Below are 24066 nucleotides of genomic sequence, written 5' to 3' on the forward strand. Positions count from 1 at the left end.
TCTATTTTGTGTGTTTGGCTCCACCGTCCCTCCAAAAGATCAAGTTCCACATTATTGTATCCCGTCTAGAATTCCATGTGATCCTTCAAATGACTTCTTGCCCAATGAACAAAAGTAGTTTGGTTTTTTTCCCCGTCATACCACGAGGCGTGTGAGATCTTGGTGCCCCGAGCAGGGATCGAACCCGTGCCCCCTGCATTGGAGGCCCAGAGTCTTAACCACTGGAGTGCAGAGGAAGTCCAGCAAGAGTAGTTTTTAAACAGCAATTAAGGCTGTGCCAGAGCATCTATGTGGTATAACATATAATGTCAAATTTGATTCTTCAAACCAGCCTCCAAGGTGGGGCTTGCTATGCTTACTTTACACTTGGGGAAGAGGCTCCTAAGAAGGTTCAGTGACACATCTAGGGGGAGCCGTTCTGGGACCAAAACCTGAAATGCCTCTCTGTTCCATTCCGCAATATACACCACCCCCTGCCCCGGGGATGCCGGGCTGTCCACCAGGTGTGTGCCTAAGCCTCAGAGGCTGTTCTGTACAGGTGAGCGTCTCTTCCCCCTTGTCTACAATGTCCACACCCACTTGGCCGGCAAGATCACGGGCATGCTGCTGGAGATTGACAACTCGGAGCTGCTGCTCATGCTGGAGTCCCCAGAGTCCCTCAATACCAAGGTGGGCTGGAGCCTGAGGGGCGTGGGGAGGCCTGAGGGTGGAGGAGGGTTACGGAGCCAGGCGTCTGCTGCTGGGACAGAGGAGGTGGGTTTTCTTGCTAATACCTGCTGGAGGTGGGGGTGGGGGAGAGCCAGGTAAAGGGCCTGTGGCTTCAGCCCCTCCCATTCTCTGCAGCTCCACAGGCAGGACTATGTTACAGGGAGCTGTGTTCTGACCCAGCCTAGGGGAAGGATTCCCCCCGCTATCTGGCTAGGGTAGAAGGTGGTCGTGGGTTTCTGTCATGGGAGCTGGTGAGCAGTCAGCTCTGCAGCAATGCTGGGGAGGTGGGAGGGTTCTCACCTCAGCTGGAGGTGGGGGAGGAGAGGCCGCTTCAGGACCCTGCTGGGGCTGCTGCACTGCCCCCCACCATGTACCCCACAGGTCGAAGAGGCTCTGGCAGTGCTGCAAGCCCACCAGGCCACGGAGCACGGGCGAGGAGTGAACCTGCGCTGAGACCAGGTGGGTGGGTGGGGGCGGGAGAAGGGTGACCTGAGCCCAGAAGCTGTAAGAACAGGGCAGGGACATTCAGACTCGCTGAGAACCATAACGTCACTGGCTTATCTCGGAGACACCCAAGGAGGTGTTCAGGGGGAAGCGGTGAGGATGAGAGGCAAGGACAGACTGTGTAATGGGAACTGGCGTGAACTCTGGTGCCCAGTGGAGGGGTGGTTCTCACTGGCTGCCCACCCTGGGGGCCTAGCTCAGAACAGGGTGGCCTTCCCCTGCCTGGTGGTGCTTGGGCTAGTCTGCATCCTTAAAGACTGCCGTGCTTGTTTTAGAAACATCTATCTTTTCATCCCCAGAAAATGGAATCCTCACTCCCGTGGCTGAGGAACAGCATTTCCTGCTCTTGTCTCTAAGGCCCTGTGAGCCCTGACTTCCCGACTGGGGTGTATCTGTACCTGAGCTTTTTGTGGAGTGAAGGCTGGTCACCCGGCCAACCTCTTACCTGTTGCTTTATGTATTAAAAGTGCTGCAAATTCCACCTTGCCTCTCAGGAGGCCTTGTGTCAGAGGGAGGTGGGCAGGGCAGAGGGTAGCCTTGGTTGGTGCGGGCTTTGGCTGTAAGGAACAGGAGCCTAGACGTGTGGTAAAATACACAGAGGGCCTGCCAACCGTGTGCCTGACAGAGCAGAGCTGCCAGGGACTGCGCGGGGGCACCTGCCGACAGTGCACTGGGGTGCTAAACAGTCATCACACGGCACTGAAGCGCCACACGTGGGACGTGCATGGGGGTTCTGGACGCCTGGCTTGAGCAGCCTGCAGGGTGGAACACTCTGGAAGCACCAACTGCTTCTTTGCTCTGGGCTTGTTGGTTAAGGGGTTGTATGGCAACTCCACTCCTGTGGAAAGGCCTCAGGATACCCTCCCAGGTTGTTGATTTATGCTGCTCTACCTCCAATGTTTTCATGAGTAAATCAAGATACTTGCATTATATGAGGACCTCGAGAAGGGAAAGTCAGTTGCAACTAGATGTTACCACTGAGCCTGCCTAAAATTAGGGGAAGAGTCAGGCCTGCTTAAGAGGCAGGGAGAAAAGGGGGGTGCAGCTGCCCGATTTGAAATGGTCCCTGGGCTAGGCCCAGAGTTGCCATGACTCAAATCTGCTTCAGCCTGGAAGAATGGTTGTTCAGAGACTCTACCCTTGGAGAGGATAGAACCCTCCTGCTAAGAGCTGAGTATTGCCCAGCACTGAGCATGACGGGGGAACAGGCAATAAAGACCCTGTCTGCTCGGCTTTATGGAGTCAAAATGTCTCCATTAAGATGACGATTTAACTGAAGATAAGAAAACAAGCCCAGGAAGACAGGTGGTGGAGGGGAGCCCTTTGTTCAGGCTGATTCTCAGGCGCTCACAGCCTCACCGACATGACATTTTGTGAGGCTGAGAGGCACTGCTGGCCTGTCCTCCCAGCCAAGGCCTTCACCGATGCCTTTCGAATGCCTGGGTGGCTTTTCCCTCCCCTTTTCACCCACTGACCCCTCCCCACCCCCATGTTAGAACTCAATTCAAACTTGACTTCCTCAGGGACCCCTTTTTCTCCACAGGGTCAAATCTCCCTAGTTGGAGGGGAAAATGTGACCGCTCATTTACAACACTAAAGCTGCTGCGGTTTCACTCATTGTGTGTCCGATGGGACTGTCAGCTTTCTGAGCACAGGGACCCTGTCAGTTCATTCACTGCTGTTTCCCCAGCACTATGAGTAGGGCCTGGCCCATGTGGACACATCCCAGTAAATTTGATCAAAGAAAGGATGAATGCTCCATAACCAGTTTTTTATTATTGCAAAGTTCCAAAGTGAACCAAAGCTGAAGAACCATAAATGAAAGTACAACAGACTTTCATGGAGATGACGTTAATGCAGTAGCTTAAACTCGCGCAACAAAAGTCAGTCTGTTCAGTTCAAATTAACTTCAACATATTACAAAGAACGAAGAAGCCTAGTGGGGGCACTGTGGGAGTCAAAAGGCAAGTCCCTGCCGGGAAAGGAAGGACATGGACTTCAAGGTTTCTCCCCATCCCACCTTCAGGAGCAGCAGCCACATCTCTGGGCTCTTGAAAGAACTTAGGTATCTTTATGTGGGCAACAGCAGCACAGAGCCACAGACAAACGCCGGCCAAGGGACAGGTTCTGCATCCCTGTCATAGGAGGCTCGGCCAAAAGGCACTGGGGCTCAGAACACAGAGTGCTGTGCCCAGGACAGGGAAGGGGGCAGCAGCCTTGGAGAACCAGCTCAACTGGCTGCCGTGGGTGTAGGTGGGCCAGGGTTTTCCAGTCCTCCTCCCCCCACCGGCCTGTGTCCCATGGGACTGTCAGCTTTCTGAGCGCTCAGATGGACCGGGGTGAGAGGACCTGGTGACACTGGAAGGGCAGCACTGGATCTGGAGCATGCTGGGCAGACACCAGGCTGAGCACCCTGGGGGCGAGGACCCGTTGGTGTGACCTGCTCGCTGTCCATAGCACACGGGAGTGCAGAACAGCAGGAGACTTTTCCAACAAAATGTCTGGTGTCTGACTACACTGAGCTTAATGTGAACAGGCAGAGCCTCCTGAGGGGTGGGAGGCCATCATGTCTCTGAGGGGCAGAGGAGGGGGCTCTGGAGCCCACTCTGGGGACCACCAGGTCCTGGGAGCAGGCACAGAAGGTGCTCAGGCAGACGGTGTCCTGCTGCCCTTCTGCGATTTTAGTTTAAGCTCCGGTTAACCTCCTGCCGCAACTTCCGCGCAGGGCCGTTCCTAGGCTCTATCTGCAGGAGGCTGTCGATGTCTGCAAAGCTGGATCTGAAGTCCTGAGAGGAGAGACAGGCTGTGAGGACCTGCAGTCCTGAGAGGAGAGACAGGCTGTGGGGACCTGTAGTCCTGAGAGGACAGAGAGGCTGCGGGGACTTGCAGTCCTGAGAGGACAGAGAGGCTGCGGGGACCTGCAGTCCTGAGAGGACAGAGAGGCTGCAGGGACACAGCCTGGGCCCTGGGAGACCAGGCGCGGGTGTGGACCACAGCTGAGCTGGATTTCTGCACCCCAGGCTGGAGCCTTGTCAGGAGCACCTGGGGCCCCTGGACGAGGAGGGACGTGGCAGGCCCCCCCTCACCTGGACCATGCTCTGGAAGTGCCACCAAGGGCACGATTGGTTGTGGCTCTTTGGTGCCTCTGGACAGGATCTCTTTACCTTGAGAGCCTTGTAGGCTTGAGCCCGGCGGTAGAACGCCTTCACGTTCTTTCCGTCCAGCCTGAGGGCTTCTGTGCAGTCCTTCACCGCCTCCTGATACTGCTTTAACTCCAGATGGCAGAGCGCCCTGCGGGGAAAGACTGGGCTGTCAACTGCTCCCTCGGGGCCACTAACTCTGAGGAGCACCCTGAACACTTTGTGCTGGGTGCTTTACACCTTCCTCAGTCCTCACAGCCACCCAGCCCCCTTTTACAGAGGAGAGCGGTTCAGAGGGGTGAAGCTACTCCCCAGGCTTCCATCACTACTGATGCGCAGACCCAGAACTTGATCTGGGTTTGAACGACTTGAGATCCTGATTGTGTTCAGAGCTATCGTCCGCCTCATGCTCCCACACTTAACTCTTTCAAGCAAGAAAAGGCTTCTGGAAACCTTCCCCTTGACAAAAAATTATCTACCTTAAGAAAAAAACACATAAATGAAAGTGTTAGTTGCTCAACTGTGTCCGACTTTTTGCGACCCCATGGACTATATAACCTGCCAGGCTCCTCTGTCCATGGAATTTTCCAGGCAAGAACACTGGGGTGGGTTGCCATTCCCTTCTCCAGAGGATCTTCCCAACCCAAGGACTGAACCTGGGTCTTCTGCATTGCAGGCAGATTCTTTACCATCTGAGCCACCAGGAAAGCCACATAAATACTAGGCTCTAACTAACTAGCATGCATATAAAAAAAAAAAATACTAGGCTCTAATTAATTATATGCACACTGACATGTTAGGGGTGAAATGTAAAGAAGATGGATCAATAGATGGCTATAGTGACCAACCAAACTGTTGTGATAGTTGTGTAACAGTGTTACACAATACTGTTTTTAACTGAAGTTATAGTTGTTTCTATAACTTTATAAATTTAATTGGGAAGTATATGGGTGTTTGATAGATATACAATTCTTCCAACTTATATTTTGCATCATTCTCACATTCTGCATCAGTGGGGGAGAAGTACGTATGTGTATCTTTCTTATTCAATTTTAGTCCTCTTTCCCAGTGACTAAAAATGAAACACTGTTTTCAGTGGCTATGTAATATTCACTTGTCTGTATCCTAATTTATTAACTCCTTACAGGAGACATATTTCACTATTTCCAGTTAATAATAAATGATGCTGCTATGAACATCCTTGTACATCAATCTTAGGAGGGACTGCTGCATCAAAAGGTACGTGCATTTGAAATTTTGACTATTACCAAAATGCTTCCCAAATAAAGCAATTGACCTTAGCAACACAGGTTTGAACAGTGCAGGTCTACTTATGTGCAGAATTTTTTTTCAGTAACAAATACTGCAGTATTACATCATCTGCATTTGGTTGACTCTCTGAATGCAGCAGAATTGCAGGTATGATAGGTTGACTGTAAATATATAGAGATTTTTTGACTGCAAGGAGGGTCAATGCTCCTGACAGCCGACTTTTTCAAGGGTCAATTGTATATAAGAACAGTTACTAACAGAACCCATTTTCCTGCAACTGTACCAACCCTGGGGCTCAGCCTTTAACTTCTGCCAATATGGAAGAAAAGAGTGTATGTTTTAATGTAGTTGCTTTAAATACAGGTAAAGCTGACTACTTTTTAAATTTTATTTTTATTTTGGCTGTGCTGGGTCCCAGCTGTGGCACACAGAATCCAGTTCCCTAACTAGGAATTGAACCTAGGCCCCCTGCATTGGGAGCAGGGAGTCCTACCACTGGACCACCAGGGAAGCCCCCAAACCGAGCCATCTTATGAAATAAAACTTATCCAACTTATTTAATGACTTCTGTGGGTCCCCCTCCACCATCACCCCATATAATACCTTCCCCACTGCAAGATAATTAACCCACATATTGTTTTAGAACTTAATGATTTTATTACTTCCATTTGAAACTGATCCATTTAGATTTTATTTTAAAAGAAGGAGTGAGGATGGAGGTTCAAGTTTAATTCTTTCCAGCCAATCCAACACCATTTACTGGATAATTCCTCCTTTTCCCCACAATTTATCATATACTAGATTCTCTGATGTTATTATTTTTTTCCTCATGGAATTATTACCAAGAATGTAAAAAAAAAAAATTCTAGTATTTTTGTTAAGATTGCATGGAACTTATAAATTAACTTAGAAAAAGCTTCTCCTTGTATCAATTTTAAAGCAGACACAGGGATTTCCCTGGTGATCCAGTGGCTAGGATACCACATTTCCAATGCAGGGGACCAGGGTTCAGTCCTTGATCAGGGAACTAGATCTCACATGCCACAGCTAGGACCTGGTGCAGCCCAACAAATAAAAAGTAAGTAAAAACTAAATAAAAGCAGCACAAATTCTGTGGCATTCTTCCCACAGAAGGGTCCTATGTATCAACAGTTTCTTCTTGAATTTAGGCAGGTTGTGACTGCTCTGACCAGCGGAGCACAGAAGAAAGGACACAGTGCGAGTCCCAAGGCTAGGCCTCAGAGGTCTGGAGCGCCTGCCTGCATCCTGGGAACACTTGCTCTTGGAGCCTTGAGCTGCCCCTGTGAGAAGCCAACTACCCAGAGGCCACCATTCTGTTGAGGAAGCTCAAGCTGGCACAAGTGAACAGACTGCCAGGAGAGGAGAAAAAAGGCTCTAGCTTGCTCTATCAGTTCCATTCCCAGCCATGTCAGTCATCCCAAGCCTGGTGCCACATATGGAGGAGAAACCTTTGTGCTGTGTTTAGTCGCTCAGTTGTGTCCGACTCTTTGAGACCCCATGGACTGTAGCCCACCGGTCTCCTCTGCCATGGGAATTCTCCAGGCAAGAATACTGGAATCGGTTGCCATGCCCTCCTCCAGGGGATCTTCTCAAGCCAGGGATCGAACCCACATTTCCTGCATTGCAGGCAGATTCTTTACTGTCTGAGCCACCAGGGAAGCCTAGGAGAAGCCTTTAAATGACTCCAGTCCTAGCACCCCTCTTGTTGACCTTGAATGAGACCCTGAGTCGAAGAACTGCCCTTCCTGAACTCCTGGTTCACAAACCATGAGCAAAACAAAATGGCTATTGTAGGCCATTAAGTTTTAGAACAGCAGGCCCTGCTCTTAATTTGAACACACAAGAATTCTAAGGAAACTGAAGTGTTCTCCCAATGGACTCTAGCAATTTAAAGAATAAGCCAAGTTTCTGGGAAGTAGAAGCAGCACAGTGTAAGCATTAGGTACTATTTGGTGACTTCTGAATGTAACTGTTATAATGAAAATGATTCCATATGAGCACCAAAGATCATATTTAAGGTGTTAAAAATGCATAACTTTGGCCTATAAAATAATCACCCGTGGCTTTTGGTAAACTGAATATTCTGTATCCAATGAGAAGGGTTTTCATTACAAAGTAGGAGTCTGCGGGACAAGATGAATGAGTGAAAAGGAACCCAAACTTTCCTCTTCAGCCTGTTTTCTTAGGTAAAATGGGACCATGACCTAACCTGAAGAATTGCTGTGAGTACTCAATGAGACTCTTCTGGAGGTCCATTAAGGACCTGGCAAACTATAGGTGCCAAGTACCTGATGGTGATACCTACTCAGATGTCAATGAACAGAGAGAACTGAAGCCTAAGTTGATGCACCATACAGATGCATATGCACGAAGTGGTGCATTAAAATGGCATCTGGAATGTGGTATATTCAACCACGTGGATAGAAAATTCAGTTTTGTAACAGGTTTTCAGTCTTCTAAATTAAATTTATAAAATCAATGTAATTACAACCAAAAGCTCAATGGATTGAAATTTATCAGTGAGCCCAAGGCTGAGCTAGAAGATCAAAGCTGGCAAAATAGTCAGCAATGCTTGGGTTAAGAAGAATAATGAAGAGATCAGCCCTACAAGATATATTACAAAGCAACAGTAGTTAAAATGGTGTGGCATGGACACATTTGCACGAAAACCCGTATTTAAACAAAATATTGTCCTGAATGTGGTAAAAATCCAGGAAAATGGGTTAACAGAAATCTCTAGCAACATGAGGTAAGCAAGGACAGAGCCCACAGAGAGGAGTTAGAAGATGCTCCTGCACAAACATGGACAAATGGGCTGCAGTCCTTGATCCCAAGTGCACCTGGTTGAGGCACCCTCGGGTCCAATCAGCCAATAAAACCACAGGTCCAAAATGCCAAAATCCATGCTGTGAAACTAAAGGTTCCTTTTTTAAATCATGTGGCAAAAAAAATGACCTCAACTGACATGAGGCTGCTTCGTCCTTCTCGATATTATTCTGTGTGATTGTGGAATTTCCACGTTTCACGGCAGAAATGCTAATGATTAACTTCAGCAAGCTGCCCAGACACTGCTGGAGTGTCAAACAACTCATTATACTATATGATATACATATACTGTCATCCCTTTCTAAAATCTGAAACACATTTTATCCCAAAAGTTCTGGATAAGGAGCAGTGAGCCTATAGGAGATCCGAGATCTCTTAATGAACTTAAGAGTAATGTGAGTATGTTGGCTGGGAAGGGAAAACAGACTCACAAGATTTATTAATGTTTTATTGGAAATGTTGAGAGCAGATCTGGTCTCTTGCTGAATGTTTTAAGCCTCTGACAGTAAAACTAACAGATCTCACTGGAGCCAGGTTCCAATTCTATCTCAGCCATTTACTGGCTGGGTGAGCTGAGGCAAAGCCCTTCCATCTCTGAGCCATGGTGTTCTTGACATTAAGACAGGAAGAGCACCTACCACCAAAACCTTTGTGGGCTGCTGCAGAAGAGGTACTCACACAGGATGAAGGGATCCTGCCCTGGCCCCTAGGCCCTCACTGCTGGTGGAAAGGCTCACTGACCACTGGCGACAGCTCAGGGTGCAGGCCTTTCTACAGCCCCACAAGTCCAACACCTCAGGCTCAACTAGACCCTCTCTCTTGCTCAGGTCAGGTAATTCCCTGGGTTCTACCCTGGTGCTCACACACAGACTGGCAGAATTTCTAATCAGAGGGTCTTAGAGAAGCCATGGGGTGAGAGTCAGAGAAGGGGCAGAGGCTTTGAGACTTGTGTTGGGGTCATGTTTGCACAGCAAGCCCAGAGCTTTTACTTACATCCTATGCTTATTTGGTGAATGAAAATTCTGGAATGGGCTGAAACAAAGCCCAGGCTCCCTGTGGGAAACTCCAGTTTCTACCCATTTAAGAGAGTGAATGCCACTGGCAATGCCCAGCTCATAGTGACCAAAGGGAGTGTGAACACACATTCTGAGATGTAACATACAGGCATACCTCATTTTACTGTGCTTCACAGATACTTTGAAGACACCAAAACTGAAGATTTGTGGCAACCCTACATCGAGCAAGTCTATCTATGGGTGCCATTTTTCCAGCAGCATTTGCTCACTTTGTACCTGGTTTCACATTTTGGTCATTCTCACAATATTTCAAACTATTTCATTATTAGTACAGTAGTTACAGTGATCTGTGATTTTTGATGTTATGATGATGACTGGCAGTTGGCAATTTGTAGCCATTAAGTATTTTTAAATTAAGGTATGTATGTTGTTTTTTTAGACATGATGCTATTGCACATTTAACAGACTACAGTAGAGTGTAAACACAACTTTTCTATGCACGGGGAAACCCCAAAACTTGTGTGACTCCCTTTCTCCTGATATTCGCTTTACTGTGGTGGTCTGGAGCTGACCCTGAGATAGCTCCGAGATCTGCCTGTACTGACTAAATGCCAGGACGCAGAGCCCATCACAGTTCGAGAGAAGAATGCGGGAGAATGTCCGGTGTCCTGAAATGCCCCAGGCCAGCCGTGTGAGAGGTACCTGTTGCTGTACGTGGCGGATTCCAAGTTACTAAACCAGAGGCTCTCACTGTACTTCTCAATCGCTTGCTTATGGTTCCCCTTCTTTACAAGCTCATTGCCTTCCTCCTTCAGAGCTCTGGCTCTCTCCACATCCCCAGCAGAAGGCACTAGATACAAATTCAGAAGAGGAAAAAACCATGGAGCGGGTGCCCAGCTCAGCCTGAGGAGCTCTCTTGGGCAGTGCCTCTTCTAAGCCGTCTACAGCGCTGTCCCCCGAGGTCTCCTGCACTGTGCAAAGCACCCTTCCTGAGTCAGGAGTTCCCCCAAGCGATGGCTTCTGGGAAAAACACAGTTTTTCATTCAGAAGAGATTGGGGGCTCCTGATGTAGATACACTTCTACACACACAGTGATATACACACAGTAAAAAGTAACCCAGGTTGTGGCACTGCCGCTCAGGAGCTGTAAATCTTGTGGGACCTAATGCTTCTGGACCTCAATTTGCTCACCAACATGTGTCGGGCAATACCTACTCCACCCTCGGCTACTGTCAGGATGAAATGGGAGAAAACAGGAGGAAGTGCAGAGCACTGCAGAAACTTCAAGCAGGAGAGTAAGTGAGGAAGTATTTACATAAACAAGCATCTGGTTAAACAAAAGAGAAGAATGGAGCTCTTGGGCTTCCAGACAAGGACAGAGGAGCCCCGCCTCCTCAGCTGTTCTGGTCTGAGTCTGGGGGTGTTCTCCCCACCCCGACACCTGAGCTCTGCCCCAGCCTCCAGGAGATACAATGAGAACAAGGCGAGATCCAAATTGCTCCATGGGGCCCTGGGGCTTCACTTCACTGCACGGCCCTGATGAATTATTCCAGCCTCAGCTCCCGTGTCACCTGCTTTGTCAATTTTTAAAAACTTTCTTCATAAAATACTGAATATTTACGACAAGGGTAGGGCTTTAGGAATACAACCAACACCCTTGAACTCATCCCTCACCTTAAGAAACAGAATGTTTACTAAGACCTTTGAAGTCCTATGAGCCTTTCCCCCCCCCGGTCAATCCACCCCTGGAGGAAACCATTTTCCTCAATTCTGTGCCCCCCACCTTGCTCTTTTAAAAACTTTTAATTGGAGGATAATTGTTTTACAATGTTGGTTGGTTTCTGCCATACAACAGTGTGACCCCCCCTCCCCGCCCTTTTGGTTACTTTAACTATGTATGATAGTATCTATAAACTATTTACTGTTTACTTTAGGAATACATAATTCTATGTATTCTACTGTGACCTATATTCTCTTTCCCCTCAGAATTACATTCCTGGGATTTTCACACCTGTAGCTGCTTCATTCTTACTCTTACTGCTGCAATGCAACTGTTTTTATCTGTTCTGTTTATAGGAACTCGGGTTCCTTTGCTTTTTGCTCTTGCCAGCTTCTTGCTCTGAACACCTTGTACCCGTCTCTTTGTGGGCACATGCATGAGGTTTTCTAGAAGCAGAGCCAGTGGGTTGCAATGTACACAGCGTCACCTCAGCTTCACCTTGACTCTGCAAGGCACCCTGCGCTGCACCGTGTGATACCCACCCCCCCAACCCCATTCTCTAACTCCTTCCACTGTCTGAGCTGAAAACTCCCTTCCCTTCTCGCCTGAAGAACTCCCTTTTTAAGGTCTAGCTCAACCTGTCACCTCCATGAGACTTTCCCCAACTTCCCCCAGCGCCCTGACATCAGCTCCCGATTTAAATTCCTCAAACATTAGAGACTCTAAAGCACCCGTTCTCCCTCCTGTAAATTGCTCTGTATGTGTCTCAGTCTCTCACTGGGCTGGGACCTTTCTGAGAGGGCCTCTCCAGGCCACACATGGCTGTGACTTCAAAACAGTGAAATAAACAGGAGGTGCACTGAAGCTGTCAAGTTCATTAGCGGCTCATGTTCTCCTTCTAGGGAGTGAATGCCGCCCATGGCCAGATAGGTTTCCTGCTGGGAAGGGGAGAACCCCGTCCTGCACCCGAGGCCAGGCTGCAGCCCTGCCGCCCTGAGCCTCCCGTCCTCAGTACCCGGCCCACTGGGCTGGGAGAACTCCCCCGGAGCCTTGTAAGTTTCCAGTCGCCCCTGCCCAGGGAAGGTCCTCTCTGTCTCATAGAGCTAAGGTCTCCTGTTTGGGGCTACCTGGCCTTGATCTCCCTCTCCCTGTTCATTCCCTTCCAGGGACTCAAAAGTGTATGTGCTCCTCTGGCTATGGAGATTGAGCAGATGGTGTCAGGCTGAGCTTGTCAGAAAATCTCAGGCCCTGGTCATAGGGACTAGTTAAGGGGATGGACTTTGTTTATAGGCTAGACTGTATTAAGAAAAGATAAGCCAGGGATTTTAGGGGAAAGAAACTCTCTCTTTCTTAGGGAGCTATCACATAAACAACTCTTTCTCTCCCTCCTGGTCATGAGGCACGGCATGCAGATGTGAGGCACAGAACTGCTACCGCTATTGCACTACTCAGGAAGGAAGACTGCCTGAAGACAAAGCTGACACATCCCAGAGAAAAGAGTTGAGAGGAGGATAGAGAAATGGAGTCTCATGCTGCAGTGAGCTGCTGGAGCAAGCCTTGCCTGAAGGCCCTTTTTGTTATATGAGCCAATACGCTCTTTTTATTATTCTTACCACATGGAGTTTTCTGCAACCCAAAACATCCTAAATGATACATCCCAAATGCTGCCAAAGGAATGAGAAGGGAACTAACAGATAAGTGGGTGCCAGGCTGGGAGTTCATTGTGCCTCCCATCACCTTATCCTTACACCTGTGGGGTTGGCTTTCTCACTGCCCAGTGCAGGGCTGAGGAGACAGACCCTAAGGGGTTACGGCTTCTTGTTTTTTTACTTTGTTTATAGAACTTTAAAAATAACTCATCTTAAAGGAGGCCAGTTTTTACAGGATTACTCTAAAGAACGTGGCTCTGGGGAGATGGCAGCTCCCTCTAGGTGGGAGGTCACAGCTTACCTCTGCTCTTCGCGCTTGTGGTTTCTTTGGATTTGCTCTTAGGTGTCTCTTTGTGGTTTTCCAAAGGCAGACACTCCCACCTCTTCTGAGATGAAACAGGCACCAAGGGAATAGAGGGCAGCTTCAGGCGCCACTCGGGCCCAAAGGAGTCCATGAGAGTTCTGGTCATTCTGGAAAGGCAGGCAGGATGACAGAAAGGTTTCCAGCTGGGTCAAGAAGGTATTCTTTCTCTCATAAGCCCAAAGGAGGTGTACGAGAGTCAGTTATCATCTTCCCCTGGTTTGAACCATCACTTTGTACCCTTCTGACTTGCAGTAGGAAAGGAACAGGAGCCTGCCACCCATAAGGGTCATTTCAGGTCAGCCACCATGACACTCCCTCCCTGCCTGGCCCTTGCTTTCACACTGTTAACTTCAAAGAGAGGGATCTGGTGCTTGTTAAGGTAATTAAACCTTACCCCCAAGGAACCACGCATGTCCCCAAGAACGGACCTCATGTTTTATGTTTTCTTTTTTAAGAAATCATATTTACTTTTAATTGATTGGCTTGCTTTACAATATTGGTTTGATTTGTCATATATCAACATGAACAGCCACAGTGTACGTATGTCCCCTCCCTCTTGAGCCTCCCTCCCACATTTTATGTTTTCTTAATCTATCTGAGATTCCCCGGTGGCTCAGTGGTAAAGAGTCCACCTGCCAATGCAGAAGACATGGGTTGGACCCCTGGGTTGGGAAGATCCCTTGGTGAAGGAAATGGCAACCCACTCCAGTACCCTTGCCTGGGAAATCCCAGGGACAGAGGAGCCTGGAGGGCTACAGTCCATGGGGTTGCAAAAGAGTTGGACATGACTTAGCGACAAAACAACAACAACGATGTATCTATTTACAAGGCCATGCAAACACCTGACATCTGATTAACGCTCAGAGATTTTAAAATGCAACTCCTATGTCATTCTCCAATTTTAAAACCTTTCAGTGGTTCCCACTGCATTAGGCTGGCAGGGCCCGAGACCCCTCCATTCTTACCATGTGCCACACGCCTCTCTGGATCCTCATGTTCAAGTCTTTGCCCTCCCCACCCCACCCTGGGACAAACCCCTCCACTCCCCATTCCTCTTCTAGGCTCAGGGAACATGCTGGTTGATCTCCAGCATGCAGCACAGCACCTGGCACCCAGCGGGACCTAGAGGTGTGTACTGAGTGAGCAGATGAAGCCAGTGTAACTTCTGATCCTACAACCACGTTCCTGTGTTACTAGAAGGAAGTGCTCACAGACTAATATCACTACAAACTCACAGTCTCTGGCTCAGCCCCCAGAGCTGTTTTCCTGATCGGCCCAGCTACGTCAAACCTCTACCCTCCTCCATCCTGCTCCTTAACCCTCCTCCTTGGACTTCCTCACACCCTGAACACAAACCTCCCTGCCTGGGCATACTTCCTACTTCTCTATCGCCACAGAAGAGGTGACAAGGCCAAGCCCTCCTCCTGCACTCGGGATCCACTGCTCCCTGCCTCTCTCGGGCCACACTCGGCCACCACCCTCTCCACACCTGTATCCTTTCTCTCTACCGACTCCAGCTACCAGCATTGAACTCCTCCTTCCCAGACAGCCCTCTGCCCCTTCACAGCCACATTCCTTTAATCCACTGCCATCTGCTTCTGACCCCAGTGGATTGACTCCATCAGAATCACCAGTGACTTCATTCTGAAACCCTTAAGTGTACTTAAGGTGATTGGAACACCTGATATGAACGACGTCTTCATCCTTCTGGAAACACTCCTGCCTCTGTGACACTAAACGCTCTAAGTTTCCTCCCGCTGCACTGGTTGCTGTTCCTCTCTGTGCCCCTCAAATGTCGGGATTCCTCAAAGCTCTCTGGCTCCCCCCACTCGCGGTGGTCCTCCTTTATTCTCCCAGAACCTCAAGTCGCCTCTAGGCTGGTGACCTTCAAATCTCTGCGTTCAACCTGTATTTTTCTCCTTTGCTCCAAACGCATGTAATCATCCAGCCGGCCTACTTGCATCTCTGGTCTCCAGCCCCACGGTCACCGCCACCTCAGCGTGTCAGCCACTTGGACACCTCTTCTGTTCTTCCCTTCTCCCCACCCTCCAACCACCAAAACTTGCTGAAATACTGCCTAAATGTCCCCTGAATCGGTCCCTTTCCAGCGTCTCTTTTGTATTACTGCCCACCCCCTTCCTCTTCTCTTCTCCTTCATGGTCAACACGGCAGGCAGCCAGTCAGCTTTTCTCTCAAATCTGCTCAGGATGCCCCCCTGCTGAAGACCCTTTCACGAAGCCTCACTGTGTTTGGTTTAAGTCCAAGTCCCTGGACACCAGGCCATGTGTGACTGGGCCTCATCACCCGTCCTCACGCGGCCTCACCTGCCACACCACGGGCGGTGGGCTTCTCACCACTCCTCTCACACCTCGACTCACTCACGGTGCACGTGCTGGCCCCTAGACCAGACAGCTACACGTTTCTGTCTCAGCTCACCTCCTCCGAAAAGCCCTCTCTGGTCCCCCCGCTGGCTGCCAGGTACCTCCCACCACAGCCCTCATCACACTGCCGAAGTTTGCCTGTGACTGACTGCCGTTCTCCAGGAGACCGGGAGCTCTTCGAGGGTGGGAAGAAGTCTGTCTCCTCCTCAGCCTGGGCCCGAGTGTAAAGTCTGGCACAGAAGGGGCAGATTTTGTTGAATGATAGAGACTGAGAGGAAGCACAGAGAAAATAAGTCAAGCCAGAAACGATGCACTGAACAGATACCACGCAAAGAGGGGAAATGTGATCAGTTACCCAAACGAGGGTATCCTGAGATTAAAGGCAACTGCTTAAGAGATCAGAAAGAATTTCACCTGAGGGGCCTCATGAAGGGGTCACAGTATAATACACTGAACCATATCTACAAACAACAGCCTTACAGCCTGGGGTCACAGCTGCTTGCACTGTGTCTTCCTTTCCCCACTCTAGGAAGCTCTCTGAAGCAAGCAGGGTCTGTATCTCTTTTTTATTTCGGTATTTCCCACTGAATCTGGCTTAGACAGAGCTCAACTAAGTATTACTGTGTGAATACATCTGAGCATCTAGGCAAAACAACAATAACAAAAAACCCCCACAAACTCAGTAATTCTGACTCCTTAAAAACCTGCTAAAATACGACAGACCATCCTTCCACACCTTCTGCACATGATCATTTGAAGTTTCTTGGCCTACACCACAGGGTTCGCCCCAGAGGATGCCCAAAGCCAAGGTTCCAGCCAATCAGAGAGGACAGGACAGGATGTCCCACAGAGATGGCCCGCAGTGACTCGGGCTCACCTGCTGCTGCCTTCCAAGGCTGACGTCACACTGTCATCCATCTGCAGCACGGTCACGTAGTCCACATAGGCCAGGGGGTACTTCTCCAGAGCCTCGTAGGCCGATGCTCGCCGCAGCAGGGGCTTCATGCTGAAGGGAACCAGGGCCAGCGCTCTAGGACAGGAGGCAGAGACGTCACTGAGTCCCCAGGGCTCCCTTCCCCCACCCCCCCAGAGCTCCTTCCGGTCTGGGTCATCAGCAGCATTCAGTGCATGGGAGGTCATTTCTAGCGAGAGATGCTGCGAAGACTGTCAAGTCTCAAAAGAGGGACTTTTCAACTTAGACTGAAGTGGAGAAGGGAAGGAGGGCAGAAAAACTCTACTACTGGGAAATATGCGTGTGCGCGCACATCAGTTTTCATAGTTGCAATCCCCTGGAAATCGAGAATAAGTGCCTCGTAGCTTTCATGCTTCTCTGTTTTCTACAGTGTGGCTGAGTGGGAGTAACAAACAGGCTTTGGAATCAGATGGAGTGGTGTCTGAATTCCACCTCTGCCACTAACCATGAGACCCCAGGCACATCATTTGACTGCCTCAATCCTCCACAATCCAGTGCCAGCCTGGGCAGGGTGGCAAACTTACCCCACAGGGCACTCATGAGTGCTCCACAAAGGAGACCTAGCACAGGGCCTGGTACAAATCAACTGAGCAAAGGCTCCATGAGCGTGCTCACCTCTCTCCTCCTTTCCCACCCACCACAGGGCCCAAAGCTAAGGCAACATCCTAGGATATCAGATTCCTGAGGACACATCAGATGCAAGTGCTAGTTCAGTGATGACCGTGAAGGCAATCTCAGACTGGCTTCAAGAAGAAGCATGAAAAATGGTTTAACATCCTCTATTCCTGGTCATTGATGGATACCATTTTCTCCTTTTGAGGCTATCTATTAACCACTGTCCCTCTTTCTCTCCCTCCCCCCTTCTCTCACCCACATCCGTCCCAGAAAAAAACCTGAGCATGCCCAGTCACTAGTCTGCAACTCTAGGTCATGCCCAGGTGCTACATCTCACAAAGACCAAAGGCCTTCCTCTAACCGTCCACCCTAGTCCTTTCAGCAGCAGAGATGAGGCTCCAAGGACACAAGGCAGGAGCCACAAGGACCAAGGAGAGCTTCCTATTTTCAGTGACCGGCTGACCCTGAGTGACACTTCCTAATATCAGAGGTAACTGGTGGGGCCAGAGAAGCCCAGTCTCCTCTCCCGAGCCCCCGGCACCCCAGGGGCAGCCCTGCCCGCTCACGAAGTGCAGTCCTTGATGCAGTCGACGCAGTTTCCATCCTTCAAGTGGCAGGCTGCTCGGTTAGAGTAGAGAACGCTTTCTTTTTCTGTGTCTGAAGAACCTGCCCCGGTAGAAGCAGAAAATGCACAATTAACAGGCTGGGAGACGGACGCCTTGGGACATCGGGGGTGCATTCCACACCTTGAGCTCTCTGGGCTTTAGTAAAGGGCAGCAGAGATGACCGTAACCCCATCATGCATGTTGGTCCGATGGACTGGCAAGGGAGCAAGAACACCAAGCTTCCTGCTGTCCACACGGACCAAGCATCTGCTCATCCACTCAGTCCTCCAATGAACTTGGTACCAGGACAGAGATCAAAATGAAACAGCTCAAAGACATCCATGATATAACTACTTGGGGTGTGTGTATATGTTAATTTTATTACAAGCAGCATGTAAATTCAATAAAGAAAAAAAAGAGACAAAAATCTGATAAACGCTATGATAAATGGACTGAACAAGCGTTGTGGGGATGCAAAAAAGACTAATTCTACCTGGTCAAATCAGAGAGGACTTCGCCAGGGAAAAGACCTCTGAGTCTGGCAGGACTATGGGGAGCTTAATCAGGGGAAGAGCTCAAGCCATCCCATGGGGAGGGGAATTATCATAGATGTTTCCCTAAAGACCATCTTTATCCTCAGGAATCTCAGAGGCTCAAGTCCTTTATTGCAGCCATGATGATTTTCACTTTCAAGAATAATTTTTTAACCACTAGCAGGGGCCATAATGAAAATAAAACATGGAAACTATCAAGTGTTGACCCAGTGATACCATTCCCAGGCACATGCCCAGAACAGAAAACAAGCTCTCCTTTGAAAATGGTAAAATATATAGACAACACGGTAATAGATACTTGCTATCCATCACTAAACTCAGCATACGTTCTAGTAATATTTATTTCCCACTTTTTGGGGATTGTTTTGTTCATTTATTCTTGGCTGCATACCAACCACAGGTCAAACCTGCGCCCTCTGCAATGGAAGCACGGAGGCTTAACCACTGGACCACTAGGGAAGTCCTCTCACCTTTTTGGTTTTGCTATGACTCAATACCCCTACTCTCTCCCCTCTGCCCCATCCCCAGGTCCCCAGAAGTTGCCACGGTCCTAAAGTGGGTATGTCACATTCTCATGTTCGTCCATCTTTATTATATAGGTATTCACAGACAAGACACAATATCCTTTAAATAACTTTTCCTAAGTGGCATCATATTGCCTCTCCTTCTGCGGCTTGCCTTCTTCGCTAATTATCATGTTACTACATTGATGCAAAACCTGCTTCATTCAATACCAAACATAATAAAATTATCTTGTTTTCCCTTTTGTTGCCGGACCCTGAGGGAGACAGCACAGAGATAAGTAAAAGACATCCTGGCCCTTGAGGAGCAAGTACAAGTATTCAAACCTTGCCACCCATCTCAAGTCACAGGAGTGTGGTTGCTCAGAAAACAGCAGTGGTGTGGCAGAAAGGACATCAGACCCCCAAATCCAGCCTGTGACCCTGTGCAAGTCATTCAATCCCCTCCGATCACGTGCTCACCTATCAGTTGAAGATATAATTTCACAGACTGGCTGGAAGGTTCGCTGTGTTAGGTTGCTCCCTGCTCTCCTTTCAAGATCAGGGAAATTGATCAGAGAAATCAAGGAACTTGCCCATAAATTACCTAGAAAATTAGTAGCAGGATCAGAATCAAATTCTGGTCCCCTGCTAAACTGAGAATAGATATCAGCATGGCTCTTCTTGGGGCCTAGAATAAATCCCTACAAAAAGCCAAGTTTTTCCAGGCAGCTGGGGTAGCATGCAAAAACCACCACCAAAAAAAGCAACTTTACCAAGTTGAGATGAGGAGGTGGGCCTACCGAGAAAAGTTCTAGGAAAAAAAAAGATGGGTGGGGGGCAAAAGAGTGGCTTGAAACTGCAAAAATTCAAACAAAATTGACTGGAATTAGGAGAGGATTTGGGAAGAAGTCCAGCAAAATGATTAAAAACTTGGACTTGGGAATTGGAGAAACCCCTGCTCAAATTCTGCCTCTGATTTCAGTGTGTCACCCCAGAAGAAGGGATTTAAGTCTTCTGGAACCCTCATCTATAAAGCACCTTACCCATAAGTTAGTGGGAAGATATAAAAAAGGGAGAAAATCTATCATGTCTAGCAAGTACTCAACAAATGATAGCCAAGGAAATGAGAGAGAGAAGGAAGGCAATGGGAAAGAGGGACTAGAGAAAAGAATTCCACTGAGGCTCTGGGATAAGTCACTTCAGAGAGGCCTTGGGCAGAGGGCTTAGTTGGCTGAACTGAGCCAGAGGCTGGGAGGACTAGTAAAAACACATTATTCCTCTGTTGTAAACTCCATTGGCTCCCTATGCTCTGGGTCCTGGAACACACCATGGTACTGCTGTCTGGGGCCTTTGTTAATTACAGTATTCTTCACCTGGAGCGCTCAGCACTCAAAATTTCATGCAGCTGGCTTCTTCTAACCATTCAGGTATCACCTCAAATGTCACTTCTTCAAAGTTGTCCTTGACCATGCATTTCTTCATAAAGGAGCTCCCTAGTCAAATCTACCACACCACCACATTTGTCTTCACAGCCCAGATCATTTCCACGTAGTTTTTGCTTAATATTCATTAGCTTAACACATTATTGACCAGAGATGTACTAATATGTCTCTTGTTGAAAGTCCAAAGTGTTAGCTGCTCAGTTGTGTCTGACTCTTTGCGACCCATGGACTGTAGCCCACCAGGCTCCTCTGTCCATGGAATTTTCCAGGCAAGAATACTGGAATGGGTTGCCATTTCCTATTCCGGGGATCTTCTCTCAGGAATGGAACCTCGGTCTCCTGCACTGCAGATTCTTTACCATCTGAGCCACCAAGGAAGCCCATGTTTCTTGTTACCCAAACATTACTGACCAAAAATATCAATATCACTTACAGAACAAACGACCAGCCACAAGTGTTTCTGCAAAAATCCCTCAGTCAATGAATTAAGATCACATCTGAGGCCTCCTCATTAACAAGAAAGAATGGCCCTTGACAGAAAGGACCTTCTCCATCTTATTATACACTCATTACATACAGGTGCTTAACAAATGTTAATTAAAGAGTGTACAGTTGAGGAAAATGAGAGTTGCCTCAGGGATCAGAATGACGTTTGAATATTAGAATGGGGTCCAACAAGACAGTTAAAAAGCAAGCAATCTATCAGGATGGTCACTATCAAAAGAAGAAAAAATAAAATGTGTTGGTAAGGATGCTGAGAAGTTGGAATTATTGTGCTCTGTGGGTGGGAATGTAAAATGGTACAATTATCATGGAACACAGTTGGGAGGCTCCCTCCTCTCCTGCAAATTAAAAATACAATTATGATCTAATCCAGCAATCCCACTTCTGGATATATATTCAAAACAAATTAAAGCAGGATCTTGGGAGATTCTTGCAGACTCATGTTCATCATAGCCAAGAGGTGAAAACAATTCAAATGTCCATTAACGGATGAATGGATAAAGATAATGTGGTATATCTACACGATGGAATATCAGGCAACCTTAAAAATGAACGAAAGCCTGTCACGTGCTACAACACAGTTTAAAATGTCAAAGATATTATTCGGTCACAAAAAATAATATTGTATTATTCCATTCATTTGAAATACCTAGAGTAATCAAAATCATTGACACAGGAAAAAAAAAAAAAGTGGATACCACGGGCGGAAGAGGGAATCAGAGTTTAGTGGCTGCGGCGTTTCCGTGCTGCAAGACGAGAAAGTTCCAGAGATCTGTTGCACAGCAATGTTACAAGAGGTTAAGTTTGATGTCGTTTTTTACCACTATAAAAAGTGATAAAAGTTCTATTAATACGAAAATGTGTTCCTGTTATGTCATTAAGTAAAAAAGGGCCAGTAATAAAGCCACGTTGCAATAATAATAAAAGCGGAAAGGCCAAGGAAGTTTCTCGCAGAATGCCGAAGGTGGGGGAGGGGGAAGGAATGGGCAAGTGCTGGGAAGACCCGGTGGGCCGGTCAGCCACGAGCTAAACGGAAGCCCCAGGCAGAGAGGGCCAGAGCGGGGTCCGGGTAGCTGGGGTCGGGGGAGGCGAGAGGGGGAAGCAGGCCTGGCGGAGAAACGGGGGGGCGGGGGGCCGGGGTCGCACCTTCTTCCTGCAGCATCCGCAGCGCGCGGCTGTAGAATGTGGCGGCCTCGGCGAACTGGCCGTTGCGAAAGCTCTGGTTGCCGGCGGCGCGGAGCTCCTCCACCGACTCCGGGAGTATGGGGGCCATCCTGGCGCTGGGCCGGTAAACTGCGGGGGGGGCGGAGGCGTTACAGGTCGCGGCACCAAGACGGGTGCAACGCCGCCCGGGCGGAAGCTACGAGTAGCCGTGCCGGCCGGCTACCCGGCGAGAGTGGGCGGGGCGGGGCAGGGGCGGGGCCTGCGCGGACCCGAGACGCCTAGTGCCCCGCCCTCCACGCACGCTCGGTTGGGTACCAGCGCGCTGGGAGTTTGCAGCTGCGGTGGGCATCTTGGCGTGATAGAACCCTGCAGGTGAAACTCTAACAGGTCACTGCTCGCCTAGGGTTTCCATTCTACTGGGGCCTGACATTCAGTTACCTCATGTGCACGTGAAGACGATAATTTCATTAATGTGATAGTGCTCTAAGGAAAACAAAACAGTAATGCCACAGAAGGTGACCACGTGGAGACTTTTTAAGTAAGAGGGATGGGGAAGGCATCTCCCAGAGACTAACAATTGAGCTGAGACCTGAGAATATTGTAGGGAATGCTGTTTCAGACAGAGGGTTAGCAAGTGCAAAGGCACTTGGGCTGGAGACTGGCACCTAGTTATCTACAGATACTGATTTTATAAAGGAATGCACTGATAGGTTGATGTAAATCGCTGAGGGAAACGAGCTTATCATCAGCCTCATCTGACTTCACTCTATGTCCCACTTACTACTCCATTTTTTTTTTAAGCCGCTTGTTGCTACTTGTGCACACTATGCTGTTTCCGTTGCTTCCTAACCTTTGCTTATGCTCTCTTCTTCCTGGGATTCTTTTCCAAACACCTTTTTTCCTCTTGCCTAATCCTTGCTGAGCCAAAAGTCAACTCAAACATCATCTCCTCTATAATCTCCCTCCTCTGCTCCTATTGCTCCCAGGTTTTATTCCTAATTTAGCTCTTATTCTGTGATTGTCAGTTGATGAAAATTAATCAATAGTCAATCTAACAAAGAAGTGGAAAATTTTACTTGAGCCAAGTTGGAGGATTGTAATCTGGGACCAGCATCTGAGGTCTAAAAACTGTTCCACACATTAGAAGTCAGGACACAGTTATGTAAGTTTTTTGAGACAGAAGGCAACTGTCATCGTGATCCCTTTTAAGATCAAGAAGGAATGTCATCTTTTAAGGAGTTCTCTTGATGCTAGCAGAATGTTGCTCTTTATGGTTGAGCAGGTATTTCTGCCAATGGGGAGGTTTGGCTGATGCGTAATACAGATACATAATGCACAGTAGAGGGGCAGAGGAGGCCAAAGGGCAGAGAAAAACGTTTATGTTCAAGTGTTTCTTCTCCTGGGACCTCCCTGGTGGTCCAGTGGTTAAGACTCTGTGCTTCCAACACAGAGGATGCAGGTTTGATCCCTGGTCTGGGAACTAAACTCCCACATGCCCTGTGGCACAGCAAAAAAAAAAAAAAATTCTTGTCTTGCCATAAAATATGTATTTTATTTCACATCAGTTTACAGTGTTTCTTAGACTGTGAGGTCTTTAACCGCAGTGAGTAGGTCTTACCTTTCTCTCCCCAGGCCCTATAAGATCTGGCATGCAACATGCACTTATAAAGTTTTGTCAACAAAAACCTAGTCTCTGCCGTCAGGTATTTAGTTACACCGTTGATGGTTAGGGACATCAATTCCTGCACAACTGAATCCATGTGTACCTTTAGTTGCCCCTCTTTGAGGTTCTGCATCCTGGTATCCGGACAACCTCAAATTGTGTAATACTGTAGCACACATTTATTTTAAAAAATCCACATGGACCCATGCAGCTAAAACCCATGCTCTTCAAGGGTCAACTGTAATTATTTGTGTAAACTCATAACCCAACCAGACCTTAAACTTTTTGAGGGCTGGGTAGCTCTTTCATCTGAATCCCCTCAGTCCAGCATAGGCCCAATACAAAAGCAAAGAAGGAACACTTAGTGTGGAGGGGAAACCAGATCACTCACTCACACACACACACACACACACACACACACACACACACACACACACACACA

The 24066-nt window shown here is 48.3% G+C and overlaps 2 protein-coding genes and 1 non-coding gene across 5 annotated transcripts in view; 1 reads left to right on the forward strand and 2 right to left on the reverse strand.

Moving 5' to 3' along the window:
• The window catches only part of PABPC1L (poly(A) binding protein cytoplasmic 1 like), a 37845-nt gene extending 22733 nt beyond the window's left edge, over positions 1-15112 (forward strand). For 2 of the 3 annotated variants that reach the window (XR_014073161.1, XM_081557090.1), the window contains exons 13-15: positions 539-669; positions 1090-1167; positions 1512-1693. Coding sequence is in view for 1 of the 3 variants with exons in the window: in XM_081557090.1 (XP_081413216.1) it covers positions 539-669; positions 1090-1161 (203 nt within the window). In the remaining 2 variants the exon portion in view is untranslated. Of the gene's footprint in view, positions 1-538; positions 670-1089; positions 1168-1511; positions 1694-5499; positions 5592-12606; positions 12906-14281 lie in introns of those variants that run through there. The other variant, XR_014073162.1, reaches the window with a different exon arrangement.
• TOMM34 (translocase of outer mitochondrial membrane 34) lies at positions 2963-22195 on the reverse strand. The gene is made up of 7 exons (XM_081557096.1): positions 21944-22195; positions 17756-17855; positions 16479-16631; positions 13158-13327; positions 10190-10337; positions 4377-4503; positions 2963-3998 (listed from the first exon to the last, which is right to left on the reverse strand). Exons 1-7 carry the CDS (start codon positions 22068-22070, stop codon positions 3894-3896), a joined length of 930 nt encoding a protein of 309 aa, XP_081413222.1. The 5' UTR covers positions 22071-22195; the 3' UTR covers positions 2963-3893.
• TRNAW-CCA (transfer RNA tryptophan (anticodon CCA)) lies at positions 6063-6134 on the reverse strand. The gene has a single exon. It is a non-coding gene; the product is annotated as a tRNA-Trp (tRNA).
• Positions 22196-24066: the final 1871 nt, after the last annotated feature.

This window comes from Giraffa tippelskirchi, chromosome 13 (assembly GCF_054371585.1).
Source record: "Giraffa tippelskirchi isolate mGirTip1 chromosome 13, T2T-mGirTip1v1.2.pri, whole genome shotgun sequence".
NCBI lineage: Eukaryota > Metazoa > Chordata > Mammalia > Artiodactyla > Giraffidae > Giraffa > Giraffa tippelskirchi.